At 41.4% G+C, this 20,973-nt stretch overlaps 2 protein-coding genes across 4 annotated transcripts; one reads left to right on the top strand and one right to left on the bottom strand.

Annotated features, from left to right (window-relative positions):
- Nucleotides 1–379: 379 nt before the first annotated feature.
- On the bottom strand, nt 380–8,036 carry bhmt (betaine-homocysteine methyltransferase). 3 transcript variants are annotated; one of them, XM_086053353.1, is made up of 9 exons: nt 7,820–8,036; nt 4,809–4,901; nt 3,874–4,006; nt 3,549–3,661; nt 3,123–3,314; nt 2,548–2,695; nt 2,289–2,471; nt 1,814–2,042; nt 380–624 (listed from the first exon to the last, which is right to left on the bottom strand). In XM_086053353.1, exons 2-9 carry the CDS (start codon nt 4,830–4,832, stop codon nt 444–446), a joined length of 1,203 nt encoding a protein of 400 aa, XP_085909479.1. In that variant the 5' UTR covers nt 4,833–4,901; nt 7,820–8,036; the 3' UTR covers nt 380–443. The 3 variants fall into 3 exon arrangements, with proteins under 3 accessions (XP_085909479.1, XP_085909478.1, XP_085909480.1); XM_086053352.1 differs by lacking the exon at nt 7,820–8,036 and adding an exon at nt 6,303–6,573; XM_086053354.1 differs by lacking the exon at nt 7,820–8,036 and adding an exon at nt 6,139–6,205 and having other exon boundaries at nt 4,809–4,891.
- Nucleotides 7,893–20,414, top strand: dmgdh (dimethylglycine dehydrogenase). Its single transcript, XM_086053348.1, has 16 exons — nt 7,893–8,098; nt 9,056–9,224; nt 9,592–9,690; nt 9,923–10,087; nt 10,381–10,585; nt 13,538–13,786; nt 14,207–14,405; nt 14,474–14,643; nt 15,528–15,681; nt 15,749–15,914; nt 16,000–16,130; nt 16,961–17,178; nt 18,201–18,358; nt 18,433–18,492; nt 18,899–19,033; nt 19,897–20,414. Exons 1-16 carry the CDS (start codon nt 7,974–7,976, stop codon nt 20,107–20,109), a joined length of 2,616 nt encoding a protein of 871 aa, XP_085909474.1. The 5' UTR covers nt 7,893–7,973; the 3' UTR covers nt 20,110–20,414.
- Nucleotides 20,415–20,973: the final 559 nt, after the last annotated feature.

Here is a 20,973-nt window from a genome sequence, read left to right as displayed (position 1 = left end):
TTCTCAAGCAATTTACAATACTAGATATTGATTCCAGTAAGGCATTGCACTAGGTTTTGTACCCAGACAGAGAATTAGTACCCGGTCATTCAAGATACTTAAAATAGTACCTGGTCAGCCGACAGACTAGTAAATAAAGTAGTACTCGATCAGTCAAGGTACTAAGTACTAGACAAGGTCAGACGACATACTTTAAAATTACTTGGTCACCCAAGAGACTACAAATAAAGTAGTACCAACCAGCTCAGGCAACTTTTCAAAGGTCCACTAGATGTCAGCATAGTTTTCTTTAGCAGGCCCATTTTAGGTTAGACTATAGTGCCATGAGTTGGGACGAGGAACAATAATTAATGTAAAATGAAGCCAGAAGACGTGAAAATGAAATTTTTGTATATATTTAATGTTGTTGTTGTAAAAATAACAATTCCACATGTGACTGGTTCTCACTGGCCTTTGTCGGCCTTGTGGAACAGAACCTGAAGCTGCTCTTTGCTGGTGGCTTCCTTCTGCTGCATGAGGTCAGCGTGACCTTTTGTGACCCCCCAGCCGTCCGGTGTGGACATAGAAGGACACAGGGGGCGACCCGACGCCGGCTTCAGCTTCTCCCAGTAGTCTCGGCGGGCCCTGAAGTGATAACGTTAAGGTGGGGCACAATGGGGTTTAATGCAACTTAAACCTAAAGTAATACCCGGTCAGCCAAGAGACTAGAAAATGTTACTTTGGTCGATCAAGGTACCAGCTAGTAGTACCCGGTCTTCCAAGGTAACAGAAACGTTACTTAGATTAGTCAACATACAAGAAATTACAAGCCAAAGTACTAGAAATAATACCAGGTCAGCCGAGGTACTAGAAATCAGTATTTACTCAACCAAGATATTACAAACAATACCCAGCCAACTAGTCTGGTGTATTGATACTGTACTGCAGCAACATCAATATTTTGTCTTTAGTGTGTGTCGTTCCAATAAGTAGTGGTGATAGTGATGAACATACAGTATACAATGTTGAGGCATCGTAGAGCGACAATATACATATTTGTACTTCCCACACCAGTTGGCAGTACAATATTATTTAGATACATCATTTTGAAAGTAGTGCGTGTGATGACATCCGACAGTGACAATATCGATATTTGGTCGGGTGTAGCGTTACTGTATCGTAGCGATATCGTGTATTTTTTAATTCCACCCTTTGTCATTACTCCATCATTTTGATACAAGGTGTTGTAAATAAAGCATGTTTTGACATCACTATTGATATTAGAGCTGGTGAATAGATTGGTATTAGAGTGATATCAATATTTTATTTCACCCTTTGCCATGACTGTATCGTTTAGCTAGTGTTGAAAACACACTGTGTTGTGACATCAGACAGTGGCAATAATGTTATTTGACTGGTGTATCACCACTATTGCAGCGATATAGTTATGATGATGACGATAAATGTATGATTGCCTTATATTATCACATATACTGTGCATAACAGATTGATGGATAACTAGTTAGGAAATCAGAAGCCAGTTAATAATTTTTTCAACTATTTTCAATGTATTTTAAAGGAGGAACTGGTAACAAATGCTTGCAATATCTCATATGTTGTGTTAAGAGTTAAGAGAATTTCAAATAAACATGTCAAGTCAACACATGTGATTTGCTTTCACGGGCCACATAAAATGATGTCGCGGGCCGGATCTGGACCCCAGGCCTTGAGTTTGAGACCTGTGTTTTACCTCAACCGCAGCCATGTCGTTTTGATATGCAGTGATGCGTTGTGCCATTCGGATAATGGATGTCGCCGTGCCGTAATATCGTACCTGGCTCTGCACCAGGGCTTGGTGTGCATCTCCAGGCCGCTGCCCCACAGGCCGTGTTTGCCGGAGCCCGCAGGCAGGAAGCCCCTCTCGGGAGCCAGCTCCTCAGCCAGGGCGCGCACATGGTAGGGCTCAAAGCCACAGCAGCCGCCGATGAAGCGGATGCCGGCGGCATACGCTTCCCGGGCGTACTTCTGCATGTCCCAGCGGGTGAGGATCCTTGGCTCCAGACCTGGTGGGGGACATTTTGTCAAGGTGCTGCCGTAGAACTAGAAATAGTGAGTTCTCAATATCACTCAATATAAACAAGTTTTTTCCTAGAAAACAATAATGTTACTCTCTTAATACGTTGTATTTTTTCTAAAATTCCTACTTTATTCTTGTAATATTACTCCTTTTCCTGAAAATGAACACTTAGAAAAGATGTGTTTTGGGGGGATTTGCATGAGTAGGTAAGTACTGGTGGATTGGTACGTACTGAAGGGGAACTCGGGCAGGTCAATGAATCCCTGTTTGTTGCAGTCGGGCGTGTGATAAGCGAGCGGTTGGCACATGTAGTGTGCCTTCAGGCCAGCCTTCTCCACTCCCGCCTTCATCATGGCTACCGTGCGCACGCAGGTGGCCGGGTCGAAGTGGCAGTTGACACCCACGATGTCCGCACCTGCGATCAAGGAGGGAAAATGACGAGTTGAAAACTGGTATCAAATTTTGCAAATTTTCGCATAATGTTTTCGTACCGGCTTTGACAAGGCGGACAGCGCACTCTCCTGGGCTGACTCCGTTCAGGTCGCCCTCGGGTCCGATGCACAGCGTGGCCGCCACCGGCTTGCCTGTGCTTTTCAGGACCTCCACCGCCCACTCGGCCTCCTCCACGTGCTCAAAGTACTGCAAAAATTACAGCAGAATTAAAAAAAATGTATGTATGTATATATTTCGTGATAAATGTTTATATTATTGTGTTTTTTATTAATTTATTATTAGAGTTGAGGCATTCATTTTTATTTTCTTTGTGCGTGTGTATTTATGCACATATATATGCAGTACTGAATGTGTATATCGTTTATCATCATCATATATAAATTATGTGTGTAAATGTTTCATAACAAATGTTTAGATTCTAATAGTGTGTACAGACATGTTTGGGGGTTTCATTTAGTATTTAGTATTTTAATATTCTATTTTTATGTACTTATGCATACATATGTGCCTGAATGTATTGCAGCCACATAGTGGTATGCCTGGAGGCGTTTTAATGAAGTGAGGCATTCATTAGCCAGATCCGGTGTACCTAATGTTGGGTCCGCTTCAATACCTCAGCGATCAAGAAGTCAACGTTCTTGCGCACGAAGACATCCATCTGCTTCTTGAAGATGGCCTTGACGTCGTCCTGGCTTTTGCAACTGAGGTATGAGGGTGTCTGGGACACGCCGCCCGCCACCAGGGCATCGCCCTCATCGGCCACCTGTCTCGCCAGGTCGCATGCCGCTTCGTTGATTTGTTGCCCCTGCAGGCGGGAAAGAAAAGAGCAGGAGTGGGTACATCTGACATGATATCCCCACACACGAGGCTGACTGGCAGCTGCAGATATAAACAGAACAACGGTGGTAAGAGGAGCTAGTGGGTCAGAGAGACTTAACTACTTAATTTTGGTTTGTTGTGGGAGATCTGCGGTGGAGGCTACTTGACACCAAGTGCTCCACTAATCAATATCAATCATGCTAAAGGAATCGGCACTCACGGTGAAGTGCTGGGTGTGGCCCCTGTTCTCCAGCTTGTCGTCGCTGGCATAGAAGGTAAAAGTCTGCATGACGTTGGATCCCGCCCTGAGGAACTCCCTGTGCAGCTGCCGCACTGAAAGCCCACAAGATAGCAGTGAAAACAAAACAAGACGATATTCAATATTTGATTTACAGCTTAAGGTCCATGTACTAGGACGCTCGTTGTCGTCACTACTAGAAAGACAAGTTAGCCCATTAGTAGCACGACATGGGTGGACAAGATTGACGACTGTAACTAACTACTACTAATAAATGCTCAAACGGCTTTTCATAGGAACAGGATACCCGCTTCAGGGTGCTCAGAGGCGGCCTCGGGCGTCCAAGGCCCCGCCTTGACGTAGCCTCGCTTCTCGAGGGCGAAGACGAAGCCACCATCACCGATGACCACCTCGCCAGCTTCCAGACGCTCCAGGATTCCCTAGATAGCCGTTGGTCACAAAGTCGGCATCAGAGGTGACAAAAGTACTCACAAACTAAGTAGAAGTAGAGTTACTTTGTGTACATCCTGAATGTCCTGTATATGCAGTATTACTTTGAGGAAATACAGGATATATTGTATTTTTTTGAGGAAATACAGTTGTGATGACATTTTCAGTCGACAGAAGTGACAAAATGGCTGCCCCCAGAGATGGCTAAAAACGGGTGGATTAACTCTTACTCCACAAATGCAATATTTATCAGAATCCCTTGTTTCAACTAGTGGGCTTGCGTAGAACATATTCTTGAAAAAAAATATACGTTACATATTGCAAACATGCTCTCAAAGCAAAATGTGCACATAGCTTTGCAACAAAAAATGCTAAATTCGCTAATGATAACTTAAATGATGCATCATACTTGTATGTGTTTTTCAGATTAGACAGAAATTATTTTTCCGGTCTTTTTTAGTCTAGCAAAAGACACAATGCGATCCTCCATGTCACTGCTCTCCATCATTTTTTCTGCCTTACAAATTCACTAAATCTCAATCAATTATTTTTATGTTGTCTCGTTATCCGCCAAGGTTGAAAAAAGTAACCAGCCCATTTTGACAAAGCAAGGAGTAGAAAGTACAGAAACATATTTTCATTTTTTTTTCTATTTTCACAGCTAGTAGGAGTAAAAAGTTGACAGAAAATTAATACTCAAGGACAATACAGATCTGAAACATCTCCTGAAGGACACTAACATCACATGATGTCACACATATTACACAGTAAGAACTTGATGCTTGGCTGTACCTTCTTTGTCCCTGCCGGTGCCATGGTTCCGTTTCCGCTTTGTCTTCGAGATGGGGAAGGGCTCTCTTCAGGCGGCCGGGGATCTTTTATACCCTCCGAGGGGGATGAGAGGGAAAGGGGTGCAGTTTCACATTTAGAACAGTGAGCCTTACACACTCTCATGTTTCAACCTCCTCCTGTCACACTTTGCTCACCAAGTGTCAACCAGCGATTCTCGAACTTTTTAGGCCCAGGGTTCCCTTACAGGAGGGATTCATTTTTTTTCCAAAGAACCCCTCATAATCTTAACGTATAATATAATAATCATAATCCTAGGAGTCAAAAACATTGAACCTAAATATTGCTGGCCTGTTGAAGAGAAAATAACGTAATCAAAATAAATTCAATCGACTGCTTACACTATCGACCAGTCTGCAAACAGATAGTAGCTAGTTTACCAAAGCATGTGTTACCAACTTGCCATTTGGTCACTATATTTAACAACCTTTTCGACCACTCTAACCAGATCCGAGCATGTGCGACGTGTGCAGCCACACAAGGCGGCATTACTCAAAGATGGGGGGGACAGTCAACACGCCACCACCACACCCCAAAAATATTTGTTGCCTGAAATTATTCTCTGTGCCATAATTGCATGACCTGATAAACATTGTCATTTAGTATATGGAAAATTAGCATCCCTTGTGAATTGCTGTTGCAGTTAATCATATAGACCAACTCTACATACAAATTATTATTCCATAAACTGATGTTAATAATTCAGAACAAGCCATACGCTTTTATTTCCATCCATTAATGCAAAGTAGGTGGGTACCAAACCGAATACTAATCTTACTCACGGCAAAAACAAAGTGAGAGCAGGACAAGTATGTAAATCACACATAACTATGTGGGAACTACAAACAAATAATTTAAAAATAAACGCATACTGTAATTTCTATCACTATTTTACCAATTGCCGCTGGCCATGCTGGGAAATGCAGCTTCAATTCTTGCTGTTGCATTGGGGAAGCTGACGCTAGGTATCCCAGCATTTGTAAAATGTTGTAGCAAGCTAGTTACGTGTTTCGTCCTTAATGTTATATGTTTGTATTTCCTTGTAGCGTAATAGTAATTATATGCGTTTTCTACTTATGGTGAAGCTTAGTTTGTTAAGGTTCTGTTTAATGACAACCCTTTTGGTTTCTTTCTTACAAGCTAACTGTTGGTTTGCTAGCTTAGAACGCATTCTCTGGAAAAGATGAATAAAGAGGAGTTCATGTTTCAAGCAAGACTGTATAGTAGCCATTCATTACATAAGTTGCTCATCAACATCACTGACACATAATACCAGGTTGGGGAGAAGTGAGACCCGTCTTGATATTCTTGATAACCTCTCATGGCACAGTAAGCCATTCATTTCAGGACTGTCACAGCTTGGAGTGACTATTTTTCAAAAGAGAGTTTAATTTCTGCTGAGAAACAGACAACATGAGTGGAATTATTTCCACTTACTGTAATGGACATTGTGCTGCTCCTTTTGGTGTATAAGCCTTGTCCACATGGGGGCAGTAGAATACAGACATATTACTAGATACAGTACATGGAGACTGTCATAGCTAAACTCAGTAAGCTGCAATAACATGAGTTGTTCTTCACAGAGGACAAAGAATATATGTCTTCACCTATTTGAGATTTATTTTTCAACATTTTTTTAAATGTTTTTTTAATATTTGAAATTTTTTATTTTTTTTTTGGGAGCCATAAACATAAATGTCTTGCGGGGCATCCATAGCAATCGTGGCCTGTCACGTATGCCCAGTCCCTTGTCCCCACGTTGTCTCACGACCATTCCATTTTGTCTACGGTGGCCTGAAATGAGGCTGCTGTGGCCGCCGGGACCTTAGTGTAAACATAGCCTAAAAAGAGGACAAATGGCCACCGATGTGCTGTTACGCAACTTTACACTGTAGATCTCAAAACACTCATAGTGAAGAGCAACAATGTCAGTGTCTTGCTTTGTCATTGTAATAAAGCCAAACAAAGAAAAAGTAAAATTGTTTTCATATATGTTTGCTTGTTTAAAGCCGTTATCAGGAGCAGTGTCCCCACCACTTCAGACTCGCCGCAGCCGTTACAAGCAGGTTCGCCGTTCCAAGCGATAAAAAAAAGGCTCAAGGAGCACAAAGATAAAATGCGTCTCTGTGGGAACTCAATGTCAATCAGCCCGTGTAGACCATTAACTAGTTTTGCTCCGCGTGAGTCGTTTTTGATATAAACGTCCTGTGAGATTCAGAAAGGAGATGCTTGCTTTTTTCATGTAAATTTAATTTTTCTCAAATTTCAATTGGTACTGTTATGTTATGTAATTTATCTATAAGCCCCAGTTTAATTTAATTATTCATTTTTGTAATGATTTCCAGGCTGCATTTTTATTCTAATTAAATTATTGAGCAGTAGTTTATATAATTTTAGTTACCACAAAATCTTGTCTATAATACACACCTGTGTATAAAACACCCCACCAGAATCAACCTAATTCAGTTACAATTGATTAAAGTTCATTTTGTGTCTTATTTGTAATTGAAATCGTTGGTTCTTTTATCTCAGACAGGTTATTAGGTTAATTTGTAATGTTGTACTGCTTATTTTGCTATTCAAGCATTATTTTTTTTTACCACTTGAAATCAATTCAGTCTTTAATTTTTTTAATTTTCTAACAACAAATCCTGCCATTTATATACAACCAATTATTTTACAACAACATTATTACATTACATACTGTAATCATTATCTATCTGGTAAATGAATTAAAATGTATTTACTTACATTTTTAAAAAATTTTGAATTAACGTTCCACCATTTCATTTCATTGTTTTTAATCATTTACTTTTGAAAGTTTAAAAATATATATTAAAAAAATTATGTTAATGATTTCATTCATTCATTCATTTTCAGAAAGTAATATTCTATATCCTGTTTATTTAAAACAGAATCATAAAGAGTGTTCCAGTGGTGTGAGTGTGACCTACATTGGAGAGGGCTCATGGGGAGAGTTAAAGTTATGTCCTCAGACGCCTGACGACCCCGTGGGGCGGGTCCAGAGTCCATTTGGAGGGCCAGTGAGGCATTTATAACTTCACCGTCAACTTTTCCAGCCGGTGGCTTTTTTTGCTTTTGGGAGTCATGTCTACTCGCATGTTAAAGCTGGTCAAGGTGCACCTACGATCCAGTAGGCAATTCTGCTCTCTTCCCCTTCTTCATCCTTCACGGACGTTTGGCTGCACAGCGAGAAGACAAGATGAGCAAAGGTGAGAAAATATACTAGTTGACTGGCTTACTTTTGTAAACACACACACAAAGAGCTTCAGTGCAAGCGAAAATGACACCAAATGGTGATGTTTAGCAAGGAATACATGCAAATGTATGCTATTGCTCAGCTGCAACCAGCAGAGGCGCTGTTGTTGATTCACTCTTTGTTTGCGTTTTATAGAAGAACAACAAAACTAGCTTTGACAAGTTGAGCTCAAGCAGCGCTACGCATGACAATTTCATTCTCATCGAAACAAATCACTTACACAGAATTAATACTAATATATTTTGAAAACATATTTTTTAGTGTTTAATTCATTTTAACTCATTTTCTGAATTAACAGACAAAAGAAAAAAGAATTTAGTTAAAGCATTTTTCGACAATTTATCTGGCTATTTTTCCTCCCTGGTGTCTTGTTGTGTCTTACAAGGTCTTAGGTGTTAATGGGGAGCAGGTGTTGAAATTTGATTAACATTTAATTGCTCCCATACTCTTATACTGTATAAGTTCAATATGGCAACTCATACCAAAGACGTCTCTGAGGTGCTCACAAAAAATAATTGTTCTCTGTAAAGATGGCCTGACCCATAAGATTTCCAAAACTGTGAATCTGGACTGCAGCATGGTGGCCAAGACCATATTGCGGTTTTGGCGGCAGTAAATTGAAAAACTTCTACAATCGATTTACTTTAGAACACTATTGGAGCATGTACTAGTACACCAAAAGTAGGCCAAGTACTGAAAAAAACGTTACTAGTAGCACACAGTCGTTCTACTAGTGGGCCATAGTCATTCTAGTACATTGGCCTATCTATTTATATGTGCTGCGGCACAGTGGGGGGGTAATAACTACTCCAATGGATGGAAAATCCCATGAAATCATGTGGAAGCGTGTCTGCTTCTCATTTCATTGCATAAAAAGATCGACGCTACCTTTTTTCCCAATTTCTGTCAGTGATGCGTCTTCCGTGTTGGGCAAACGATGGAAGGACACAGCTGAGACAGTGGTCATTGGAGGGGGCTGCGTGGGCACAAGTGTGGCCTACCACCTGGCCAAAAGCGGCATGAAGGATGTGGTGCTGCTGGAGAAGTCCGAACTGACTGCCGGATCCACTTGGCATGCGGTACTTCGGTTGTCATTTTGCGTTGCTTTCATGACTCGACTTGACTTAGACTTGAACTACAGGAATTGCCAAGTCTTGCTAGTTTAAAATCAGCATCTCTGAGGTAAAATTCCTTTTGTTTCATTTTTGAAAAAGGAGTTATTTTTTATGTTGGGTGTTTGAACCTTGCAACCCACCAGTATGCTTTGATGTGGAACTTGGCAATAAGACTTGAGACTTATGACTTGCACATGTGTGACTTACTTCAACATCTGCTATTAATAAACAGTGCTAACTGTGTCTTATTACCATCTTTACATGCATCAGGTGTCAGCCACAGCAACGGTAAGTGACAGAGTTCACTTTTCTTTTTTTTTCGTCATCATAGGCCGGGTTGACCACCTATTACCATCCAGGCATCAACCTCAAGAAAGTCCACTATGACAGCATTAAACTGTATGAGCGGCTGGAAGCAGAGACTGGACAGGTGAGCTCCCCAAGTCTTGTTTGGTCTGTCTGAAGATGCTAAATAGTGGCACTCAGCAATAATTGAATCGAGGTAAAGGTGAAGACATTTCACCTACAATCTTAGAGGCTCTTCAGTTCTAAATTTTAGGTGTTAAGTGCCCCTATTGTAAATACATTCAACTTTTGTAGATCTCGATGACTTGAGAATCTTCGCAGACAAATCCAGGCAAGTTTGGTTTCTGTGTGAGCAGGCAGTCGGCTTCCACCAGCCCGGAAGCGTCCGCATCGCGTCGACGGCTGCCCGTGTGGATGAAATGAGGTACCAGATGACCCGCACCCACTGGCACGTGACGGAGCAGTACATGATCGGCCCCGAGAAGGTCCAGGAGCTCTTCCCTCTGCTCAACATGGACAAGGTAGAGTCTGAACGTGAGTCAAGATTAGACTTACGTGCATGTGTGATGAATCCTGTCAAGTCTTTGACCTGATAGTCTCGGTAGTCTCTGTGGGCTGATTAAGTCTACTTTGACGGGTTTACCGTGCGACCCAGAAGACGAGATTTGCTAACTATGCCACATAGCCCAAACCTAACCATCTTCACCGAGACATAACCTAACGATCCTAACTCTAACTCCAATCAAACACAACCCTCCTAGCCTTGATAAATCTTTCCCTTGAACCTTTTGCGGTCCATGTCCACTGGTTTTAGGTCTTGTCTGGTCTGTACACTCCGGGAGACGGCCACATCGACCCTTACTCTCTGACCATGGCGCTGGCAGCAGGCGCTCGCATGTACGGTGCTCAGATTTACAATCCCGCCCCAGTCACGGGCCTCACACCCACAGCCGACGGCAAATGGGATGTGCAGACGCCTCACGGAACCATCCGGGCCAATCGCGTCGTCAATGCAACAGGTTTGAACACAATCGTACTCCATCTGAAAATTTCGGGCTCAATTATGTATTGGCAGAGCGGATATACACCACAGTGAAGCCCTGTTTGTGGCTTTTGCGGGGCTACAAACAGGATGTTCTCAGAAGGAAGTGTCCACTGACCTTAAAGTGTCACATAGTGTCATCAGCAGGTTGCAACAGAAAGATTGCAAAAGTCCCAGAAAGGAATCAATCAATCAATCAATCACATTTTATTTATATAGCACTTTTCATACATAAGAATGCAACTCAAAGTGCTTTAAAACATTTAAAGCAAAACATAGAATTATCTTCAATCAAAAGAAAAGATAAATTATTTAAAAGTTGTTGAAAGCCAAACTAAAAAGGTGTGTCTTGAGCTTCCTCTTAAAAATATCAACAGTCTTTGCAGACCTGACATCCTCTGGCAGGCTATTCCAAAGGTGAGGACCAAAACGGCTGAATGCAGCCTCGCCATGCAGTTTGGTCCTCACCCTTGGAATAAATAAAAGGCCCGCGCCAGAGGACCTCAGGATCCGCGAGGGCTGGTATGATAAAAGCAAATCAGATAAATAAGATGGCCCAAGACCATTAACACATTTATAAACTAATAAAAGTACTTTAAAATCGATCCTGAAACACACAGGGAGCCAATGCAGCAATTTCAAAACTGGCGTAATGTGCTCCCGCCCTCTGGTTCTCGTCAGCACCCGAGCGGCTGAATTCTGCAGTAGTTGCAGTGGTGAAATGCTCTTTTTCGGGAGGCCAGAGAGCAGGGCATTACAGTAATCTAAACGACAGGAAATAAAGGCATGCATCAGCACTTCCGTGTTAGCCTGAGAGAGAAACGGGCGGACTCTGGCGATATTCTTAAGGTGATAAAAACCAATCTTGGTTACATTTTTAATATGAGGAATAAAACTGAGCTCAGAGTCAAAAATGACGCCAAGGTTCTTCACACAGTGTGAGGGATTAAAAATGTGTAGTTTTGGTAAAAGCTTCTCTCTAGAAGTGGACATCCTTGGAAATGTATAAAACAGCTGTGGTGAATTTTGCCGTTCAGCTCCTGTGTTAGAGAACAGCAAGTTGTGTGGAAAAATATGTGCAATGTAAAATATTGAGATGGTCAAATTATGTTCACCTGTAAAGGCTATAGTGCATTTTAGGTTCATCCTGAAATGTTACCTGGAAGCCCACTATCTTGAACTTTTTGTGAGTAGTGTACCTGCTTATGCTCTCTACTAAAGCTTTACTTATTGAGTTTGTGGGGACAATGCAATTGACACATTTTCAGCCAGTATTCAATAAAACGTTTTATCTAACTCTTAGACCTTTGCACACACAGACCACTACTGGTAGAGTTCAGGGAAAACTAGCTTGAACTGGGTCAGAGTAGTTTTTGGAAGGGATTTTGTTAGCATGTTTGTTTTTCAGTAGGCATTTTCCGTAACCTACTTGCTTGCATACCTTAGACACATTGTCCAATAATTAACATCAAAGTAAACCATCTATAACAGCACTGGCCTACCTAGATTACAAGGATGACTAGGCTCAGCTATGCTAGGCTAGGTTGGTAGCTTCACTGTAGCAAGCAGCACAAATATCATATGATAGCATGAAGTATCTGAAACAAGGCTCTGCTAAACTAAGATGAGATTTTGCTAGTGCTAATAGGAGTTAGTTACCGGTAGATTCCTGTATAAATGCTTTGGTAAAAAACAACAGCCAAATCAGAGCTAGTATTAACTGGACCGCAATTAAAAAGGTTGGTCAAACTAAAACATGGATAGAATTATCTTGACAGAGCCATTGGGGCAAGGTAAGGCAGGGCAGCTTTGTTTACTGTATACTGTATAGCACATTTCATACACAAGGTAATTCAAAGTGCTTCATGTAATTAAAATACATTTAAAGGCATTTACAAACAAAATAATGTAAGAATTTTAAAAGCATAGAAAATACACCCAAACAGAGGAATTTAGGAATTTAATTTAGGATTTAGAAGCAAAGTAAATTTTAAAAATGTAGTTTACTACCATCTACCAACGTATCTAAGCATTACCCTGAGCTGGCAGCTAAACAAAGTCTTTGGTAGATTACCAAACAAATTGTAACTCACAAAGCTTGAGCAGGCCATACAGCCACTTGTGTAAAGTAGTCACCAAAATGTAGGAAGCACGAGCCAAAGTTGCTATAGGAGGTGAGCTGACAACCTGTGTAATACAAAGTTAGCCCTCATAAACGAGTGCCCATAACATCCCCTGCTATGTGATCCAATAAGATCAGTTTCAACATATGTGCCTGGTAACCGCTGACCATGATAAATATAACTTCATCAACTGGACTGAAATTAACAGCTGGTTACTGGACATGCACAAGTTTTATTTTCCTGAGATTTTATCAGTCTTGTGGACATTTACTCAGTAATCCAGTGTGCAGGTGGCAGGTACACATGGACCTTGGACTACTTATATTTTTGAATTACATAACACAACAGCGACTCATTACCTCAAGATACTTTTCACACATTGAGCAAATATGAGCATTGGTAGAAGTAATCCCAAGCATATTTTGCAGAGTAAACAGCAGAGATACTCATTAATAGTACGCATACAGTGTACTTTGGAAGAATTACACATACTTTTGTAAAAAAACACTAATGAAAGAAGTACTGATTAAACTCCTACTTAAGTAAAAATGAAAAAGCACAGACTGAAATACACTTAAGGAATAGTTTCTCTCTCTTATTAATTTACATTGAGGTTAAAAAATAAATCACACTACATGCCTCTACACGTCTTTTTTTTTTTTAAAGAGCAAAATACACTTTACTTGTATATTATTGTTTGACAATCAATTTGCCACAAATCCCTCTTGAAGCTGACAACATTAAACACACAATGACCATGCAATAGGTGACTGATAGTTTCCTCCCATCCATGTTTGTCGTTTCAGGTTTCTGGGCCCGTGAGGTGGGAAAATTAATTGGTTTTGAGCATCCGACCATCCCAGTTCACCACCAGTACGTGGTGACCGCGACTGTGCCAGAGGTAAAGGCCCTGAAGAAGGAGCTGGCTGTCATCCGAGACCTGGAGGGCTCTTACTACTTGCGCCAGGAAAGGGATGGCCTTCTGTTTGGACCCTACGAAAAGATGGATAAGATGGTCCTGCAAGACTCTTGGGTTCGAGATGGCGTACCCCCAGGTCTGTGTGGTAGCCATAAACATCTGTTGATTTGTTTTCTTAGGCTTATCTGGTTACAGTCCGAGCAGGGAGGCCTGGACCTCTCTGGTCAATGGTTGCAAAAATTCTAGAATTTTTCTAAGTTGGAAACTTTACAGGTATTTAAGGGAAATTAATAGGAATAAACAGCAGTAAACCAGAAATGTATCAAATTTAAGGTTGTCTCTTAATGGTGAACTTAAGTACAGTTTATATTTTACACTGAATACATCGAGACATTCCCTCGCTAGCTGTGAGACCCCATAGCTCTAGAGTGTCCTAGTCTACCCTGAGTCTCCTCCCCACTCCCTTAGTTTAGAATTGGTCTGCCATTAACAGGCAGGGGAATGTTAAGTAATTTAAAGCTTCTGTCCCATCTTGCCCCCTGTTCTACTGCTACAGGTTTTGGCAAGGAGCTATTTGAGTCAGACTTGGACCGGATCATGGAACACGTGGAAATGGCCATGGAGATGGTCCCCGTGCTAAAGAAAGCCGACATCATCAATATTGTGTCTGGCCCGATCACATACACCCCAGACCTACTGCCCATGGTTGGACCACATCAAGGAGTTCATAACTACTGGACGGCCATCGGATTCGGGTATGGGCGTGAGAGACAGGATTTCAGGAACAACAGCAATGTCCATTCCCACTGCCTTGTGTGCTCAGGTATGGAGTGATCCACGCTGGCGGAATCGGAAAATTCCTGAGCGACTGGATCAGAAATGGCGAGCCTCCATATGACCTGATTGAATGTGACCCCAACCGCTACGGAAGCTGGGTCGACGTGCCTTTCCTGTGCGCCAAAGCCAGAGAATCTTACGGCTTCAATAATGTGGGTAAGAACAATAGAGAGGAAAATGGGGCACTCACACTTGTGCTTCTGATCACTTTCGCTGAATTTTGAACGCTACATGAACAAGTGTTGAAATGACAGACCCAGCAGAGGCAAATTCAAAAGGTTTGTAAACAACAGGTTCAGTGATACTTCCATGTGGACGATCGCAAGTAACTACCACTGACCCGAAGAGATCCAGCCAGCTACTGTAGAGGTAGTGAAAAACATTGGTTTTGTTTTTTGGGGGCCTTTCCTTCAACAAAATCTAAATGAACCCACTGGAACCTGTGGGTGAAAAGCATAAAATGAGTAACCATGGTAAATATTTGTGCAAAGAAGGTAGCAAGATAATGGTGTAGAGTAGCCACTTCCAAAGGGAAAAACTGGGAACCAAACCTCAGTCATTGAGTTTATCGAAGACATTTTGCGCTGGTAAGTATGAAATGTTTGGTAGGTTGTTTTTGAGTCCTGAATTAATGAGCCATTACCTCAATGATCATGTTAACTATGTTTATTTCTGAATCAACTTACCAGTTGAAATGTAAATTACGGCCAGTGTTGGGTCCCTCTTCCAAGCAGTTTACCCTAAGTATCTTCTTTTTGACTGATATTTAGAACATTCTATCTATGGCAGAAGAGAAGAAGACGAGTCAATCAGAGACCAGCTCCCTTTGTACCACCTCACAAGAAGAAAATCATTCATTCAAGCCATTGACTCTGTTTCATTCATCACTTTGCTTTGGCCCAATCAAATGAAAAAACACTTCGGCTTTTGTCACCTAGAAGAACATACATTATTGTTTTGACGTAATGGTAAATTGTTGAATCTGGTTTGGTCCAGACCAGAAACAAAATGACACAGGCCTAAACTCCTTGTGTCCCTAGTCGGCTACCCCAAGGAGGAGCGCTTTGCTGGCCGACCAACCTACCGGAAGAGTGGAATTTATGATCTTCTCAAGGACAAAGCATCCATGGGCTTCCATGCTGGCTGGGAACAACCTCACTGGTTTTATAAACCGGGAGACGACACTGAATACAAGTAAACCGGCAATTAATCTGGAATCCGAGATAAGATAAGTGCTGATTTTCTTTGCGTCCGTTGCCAGGCCCAGTTTTAGGCGCACAAACTGGTTTGAACCCGTCGGCAGAGAGTGCAAGCTCGTGATGGAGAAGGTGGGCGTGATAGACCTGACCCCTTTTGGCAAGTTCATTGTGAAAGGCAAGGATTCTCTCAAGTTGCTGGATCGCTTGTTTGCGAACACCATGCCCAAGGTGAGAGGCCTCGTACAACAGTGTGCAACACTGGACTACTGAGGTCACTTAAAATGTCCTGGATGTCACACACTTGTGGTTTCAGGTGGGCCAGACAAACATCAGCCACATGTTGACACCCGCTGGGAGAGTCTACGCTGAAGTCACCATTACCCAGTTGACGCCAGGAGAGTTTCTGCTCATCACTGGCTCAGGATCAGAGCTACATGACCTCAGGTGAAATACTCCCTCACGCAAAACAGCACCCTGTTGAAAAGATAGTGCTTGACAGGTGGTGTCTCATGTTTTCCTTATATTATTTTGGGTTATTGTTGTCCCCAGCTTTGATAGGCAGTGTGAAATCAGCAAATATTGAGTGTGAACAAATGAATTATTTGAATGTTATGCAATTGAAAAAGTTGTACAAGACCATAAAGAACATTAATTTGAAAGCTTCATTGAAGCCACTTAAAATGATTGAACATAAAACTCTACTGCAATGGTTGAAACCCAAAGCTTTCCAGCAGCTGCTAGTACAACTCCGCCTTTGGCTGCAAACAGCAGGCCATAAATTAAAGCCTTCATTTGGAATCCTTCAACCAATATCAGTTTCATGTAGCAGCCTCTATAGTGGCAATTTGGCCAAACCTCTACATGCCAAGAGTCAGTGCAAATGCAGTATTATACTGTACTGCACATAGACGTGATGATGATGATGATGATGATGATAATAATTTGTAGAGGTGGGCGTTTTATAAAATTTTGGTTGTCCGTCATTTGTCAGCGGCCAGGGTACCAATCCGTCATTCGTCAGTCCGTCATGTATCGCGCCGAACTGAATTTTTAGCGTCAGTTCGTCAATCAGTTCATCATTTAAGTTCATCAGTTAGTCCGTCAGAAGTCTGTTGTTCCGTCAGTCGGTCCCCCCAAAAAAACATCAGAAAAACAGGCGTCCGCCAATGACGGACTAACGGTCTGTCAGTGATGGACGCAGCAACAGGTTTTATGTATACATCTCTCTGGCTGGGGTGACGTCACTATGAAATTTTTTTTTTTTTTTTGAACAGGTGGATCGAGACAGAAGTGGCCGTCGGCAGCTACGATGTTGACATCACCAACGTGACGGAAGAAATTGGCGTGCTGGGGGTCGCCGGGCCCAACTCGCGGAAGGTCCTTCAAAAGCTCACCCAAGAGGACATGAGCCATTCAGGGTTTAAATTTCTCCAGTGCAAGTCGATCCAGTTAGCCGGTGTTATGCTCCGAGCCATCAGGATCTCCTACACTGGTATGCAACACGTTGTCTATGGATTATTTTCTTTTGTTGTATTGTGTTGATGATTTTGTGTTGATTTTATTTCATGTTTGATGTTTTGTGTGCCGCATTGTTTTTATTTTGTGTTTCTGTGGTATTTTTCATGTTTTGGCGTCTCTTGTGTTGGTGATGCATTGGTGTTGGTTCTCGTCATGTTTTTGTTTTGTTGTCTTTATTTTGTTGATTTCCTTGTTTTAATTGTTTGCATTGTTTTGATGTTGTGTTTTTTTTATGTTTTGTATTCTTGTAGTACTGTATTTTGTTGCATTTGTTGTTGGGGGTATTGTTGATGGTGTTGTTCTCATTTCTATTGATGTTTATTTTATAATTTTCACTTGTTTTGATTTAGGTTGTTGTTGTTTTGTTTGTTGTTGTTTTGTTTTTTATGTTGATTTCATGTGTTTTGTGAGTTATGTTTTATCGGTCCTGTTTTTGTGATGAGCTGCTGATGAATTACACTGGTCAACAACCAAGTTTAAATCACAGATAGCTTTATGTGTCCCTAAACCTATTTTGGGCGCAGATTTAAAAAAACAAAACAATCTTTACTTTTTTCTAGCACATCATGTTTTTGAGATATTTTCATTTTTTGTTTTTAAGTTTGACCTATGAAAGCTTGCACAACACAGATCTTATCACGCGTTGTAATTTATAGCTGTGATGTTTCAGAAAACAATTCCACCTGTTACTGAGGCTAACCCTTAATTCATAAATATATTACTATAATACTTGTGAAAACCTGTTGTGCTAGAAAAAAAAAACGAGGGCAGATTTGGAATGCAAACACAAACTTTGCTGACCAATGTTATTTCCCATGGTTGTGTTGTCGTTGCTTTTGTGTTATTAGTTTGTGTTGTTATGTTTCTTGTGTTGTTTTTATAATGCTTCTGTTGTGTAGTTTTGTGTTTTCACGTTAATTCCAGGTTGTTTTTTTTTAATGTGGTGTTCTTCTGTTTTGCCTTGTTGTTGACCTCTCTGGTGCATATGCTGCTCAGGCGAACTGGGATGGGAGCTGTACATCAACCAAAAGGACATGGCAGCAGTGTACCAGGCTATAATGGAAGCGGGAATAGAGGAAGGCATTGACAACTTCGGCACCTACGCCATGGCCTCCCTCAGGCTGGAGAAAGGCTTCAGAGGATGGGGAGCTGAGGTACAAATACTGATGCGCGCAACGTTTCAAAAGCATTCAAGGATTTTTCATAACTCTTTTGTTTCTCTTGATAGATGAACTGTGACACCAACCCCCTGGAGGCAGGCTTAGATTACTTCATCAAACTAAACAAGGTAACAATGTTAAACCCTAGCTTGGTTAGCAAGCTGCTCTGCAGGCGATTATTCTGTCTTCCTCTTTGTCGTAGCAATTTCACGCATCTGTCAGCTTTCCTCAGACTGTCTTGTATTAAACAACATGTGATTGAAATGTATGTAATGTAGCTAGCCGTTCCGCTGCCAACTCTTCTGCTTCCGTCCTCATGGTGTGTCTTCCTGTTTCCATCCATTTGTTCGCCTGCAACACAAAGCTGCTGAACCCCCGTTTATGGCGGGGATTTGTTCCAGACCCATCCGCGATTTTTGAAAATCTATGATATCCAAACACCAGATTAAAAAAATAAATGCAATAAAAATAAATGCAATAAGGTGGAGTTCACTGTCACTACACTTTGAACTACAACATCTTTTTTTTGAGCAGCCCGCTGACTTCATCGGCAAGGCGGCACTTAAGCAGATAAAAGCCAATGGCCTGAAGAGGAAGTTGTCCTACCTTGCGGTGGAGACGCACGACGTCGACCCTGAGGGCAACGAGACGGTGTGGCACGACGGAAAGGTTAGCCACCACCACCGCTGTCATCTGCTACTTGCTGAATCCTTTGCATTTTCAAAGTTAAAAACTTTTCAAGGAAACACCAAACAGAATGGCTCTTAATAAGGAATTTACAGTGTTTATAAAAAGTCTACACACTTCTGTTCAAATACCACGTTTTTGTGATATGAAAAAATTACATGAATCAATCAGTCTATCATTACTGTGAAATTTTTGCAATAACGATTTTGTTTTTTACAAAATCTTGACATCTCCCAAACACGTGGTAAAATGTGTTATGGTGCAATGAAACCCAAGTTGAACTTTTCGGCCGTGATTTTAAAAGCTATGTTTGGAGAAAACACAACACTGCTTATCAACAAGAGAACGCCATAGCTACAGTAAAGCATGTTCATTGGCACCATCACGCTAAGGCTGCTTTTCTTCAGCTGGGCATGGGGCCTTAGACAAGGTGTAAGGAAGTATGAACAGTTCACAGCCATATCCCCAATTATAAGAGGGTGTGCACACTTCTGGAACCATTATCTCAGTTGTTTACTTGCACATGTGGGCAAGAAGCATTATCTTTGCGTAGATGCCTGCTAATGGCAACAAAATGTTTATATTTAGATACATATACATATGATAACATCAGTTTGAGGAAAGGAAAAGAAGACTCTTGCTCACACTGTTCTCCAAATAAGAATTAGATATATTCATATAAATTGCCATGGAAAATGTTCATTTTGGAATATTTTCAAAATTCCCCATCTTAATTCCCCATGAAAATTTACTGGAAAATTTCCCACCCCTTTGCAACCTTAGCTGTTCTTTGCACTTCCCCATTTTCCCCCCGCCATCTCACTCACCTGCGTCTCCTCAACCAGGTGGTGGGCAACACCACGTCGGGGGCCTATAGTTACAGCGCCCACCACAGCCTGGCGTTCGCCTACCTGCCTGTGGAGCTGTCCTCGGTAGGCCACAAAGTGGAGGTAGAGCTGCTGGGGAGGAAGTACCCTGCCGCAGTCATTCAGGAGCCCTTGGTGCTCACCGAGCCCACGCGGACCCGCCTGCAGAACAAAGCCAAGAGCAAAGCATAAGAACAATCCCGACAATGGCAGCAAGGGATCACATGACTTGGTCACGAAGGAGTTTGCTTTCTAGTTTTCTGATGGACTTGAACCACAATGTCTTAAGTAGTTTTGTAATTCCATGGTTTACATTGTGTTTGGTACAATTTGAGAAATAATACCATAACCATTTTAGTAAGTGACATAATTAAACATATTACATTTGTACATTTTTTATAATCAATGTTTTTTTTTTACAAATATGCAAGAAATGATATACTGTACATTAATTAATAACTTGAGGAATAAAGTATATAGAATTCATTATCATATGGAAATCAGTACTGATGACTGTTTTATGTTGTAATTCCTTTAATTACCAGAGGAAGTCACATTTTTCAAGAAATTAGTACTACATTGAAAATAGTAAAACAATCCAATATAGTAGGTTGTATTTAGTCCAACTACATCATATTAAATTAAAGTGTCACATTCTTATTTCATTCCATGATCTCAACTAAAACCTAAATATAATCACGAATAGTTGTGGTGTAGACCATTTTCAAAACAAAATGTGTCGATTAAACCCGGTTCACACGGCAGGATTATCGGCCCGATTTTATCCCGACAATCGTAGGTCGGTCGACTCTCGTAATGGCTCCAAAGATAATCTTATCAGATAAACCTGCCGTGTGTGGTGTGCTCAGGCTGATCTCGGCCAGTCGGGAGGACGTCCGACCTCAAATTGGGGATATTCAACATGTTGGATTGTTTTGGCCTGATTTCGCACTGTGTATGGTGTGTTCCCAGGAAAAAACAGCGCGCAGCCGGTTAACAGTGACGTGCAGCCAATCAGAAAGCGAGGTGACGGGGTGCAAGGAAGCGCGGTGGGAA

The sequence above is a fragment of the Filicampus tigris genome, chromosome 15 (genome assembly GCF_054856515.1).
Source record: "Filicampus tigris isolate MCC_2025a chromosome 15, RoL_Ftig_1.0, whole genome shotgun sequence".
NCBI classification, from domain to species: Eukaryota; Metazoa; Chordata; class Actinopteri; order Syngnathiformes; family Syngnathidae; genus Filicampus; species Filicampus tigris.
Note: the sequence above shows the minus strand (reverse complement) of the source record. Positions and strands in the feature narration are given on the sequence as shown.

Bases quoted from the DNA above. Each gene is read 5' to 3' on its own strand.
- bhmt (XM_086053352.1), bottom strand. The intron at 4,007-4,808 runs GTACAGCCAAGC...ACGGCTATCTAG, and splicing joins CACCGGCAGGGACAAAGAAG to GGAATCCTGGAGCGTCTGGA. The intron at 2,043-2,288 runs GTACGTACCAAT...GTCCCCCACCAG, and splicing joins CCTGCCCGAGTTCCCCTTCA to GTCTGGAGCCAAGGATCCTC.
- dmgdh (XM_086053348.1), top strand. From the start codon at position 7,974: ATGTCTACTCGCATGTTAAAGCTGGTCAAGGTGCACCTACGATCCAGT. The intron at 10,586-13,537 runs GTTTGAACACAA...TTGTCGTTTCAG, and splicing joins TCGCGTCGTCAATGCAACAG to GTTTCTGGGCCCGTGAGGTG. The intron at 14,644-15,527 runs GTAAGAACAATA...TTGTGTCCCTAG, and splicing joins TTACGGCTTCAATAATGTGG to TCGGCTACCCCAAGGAGGAG.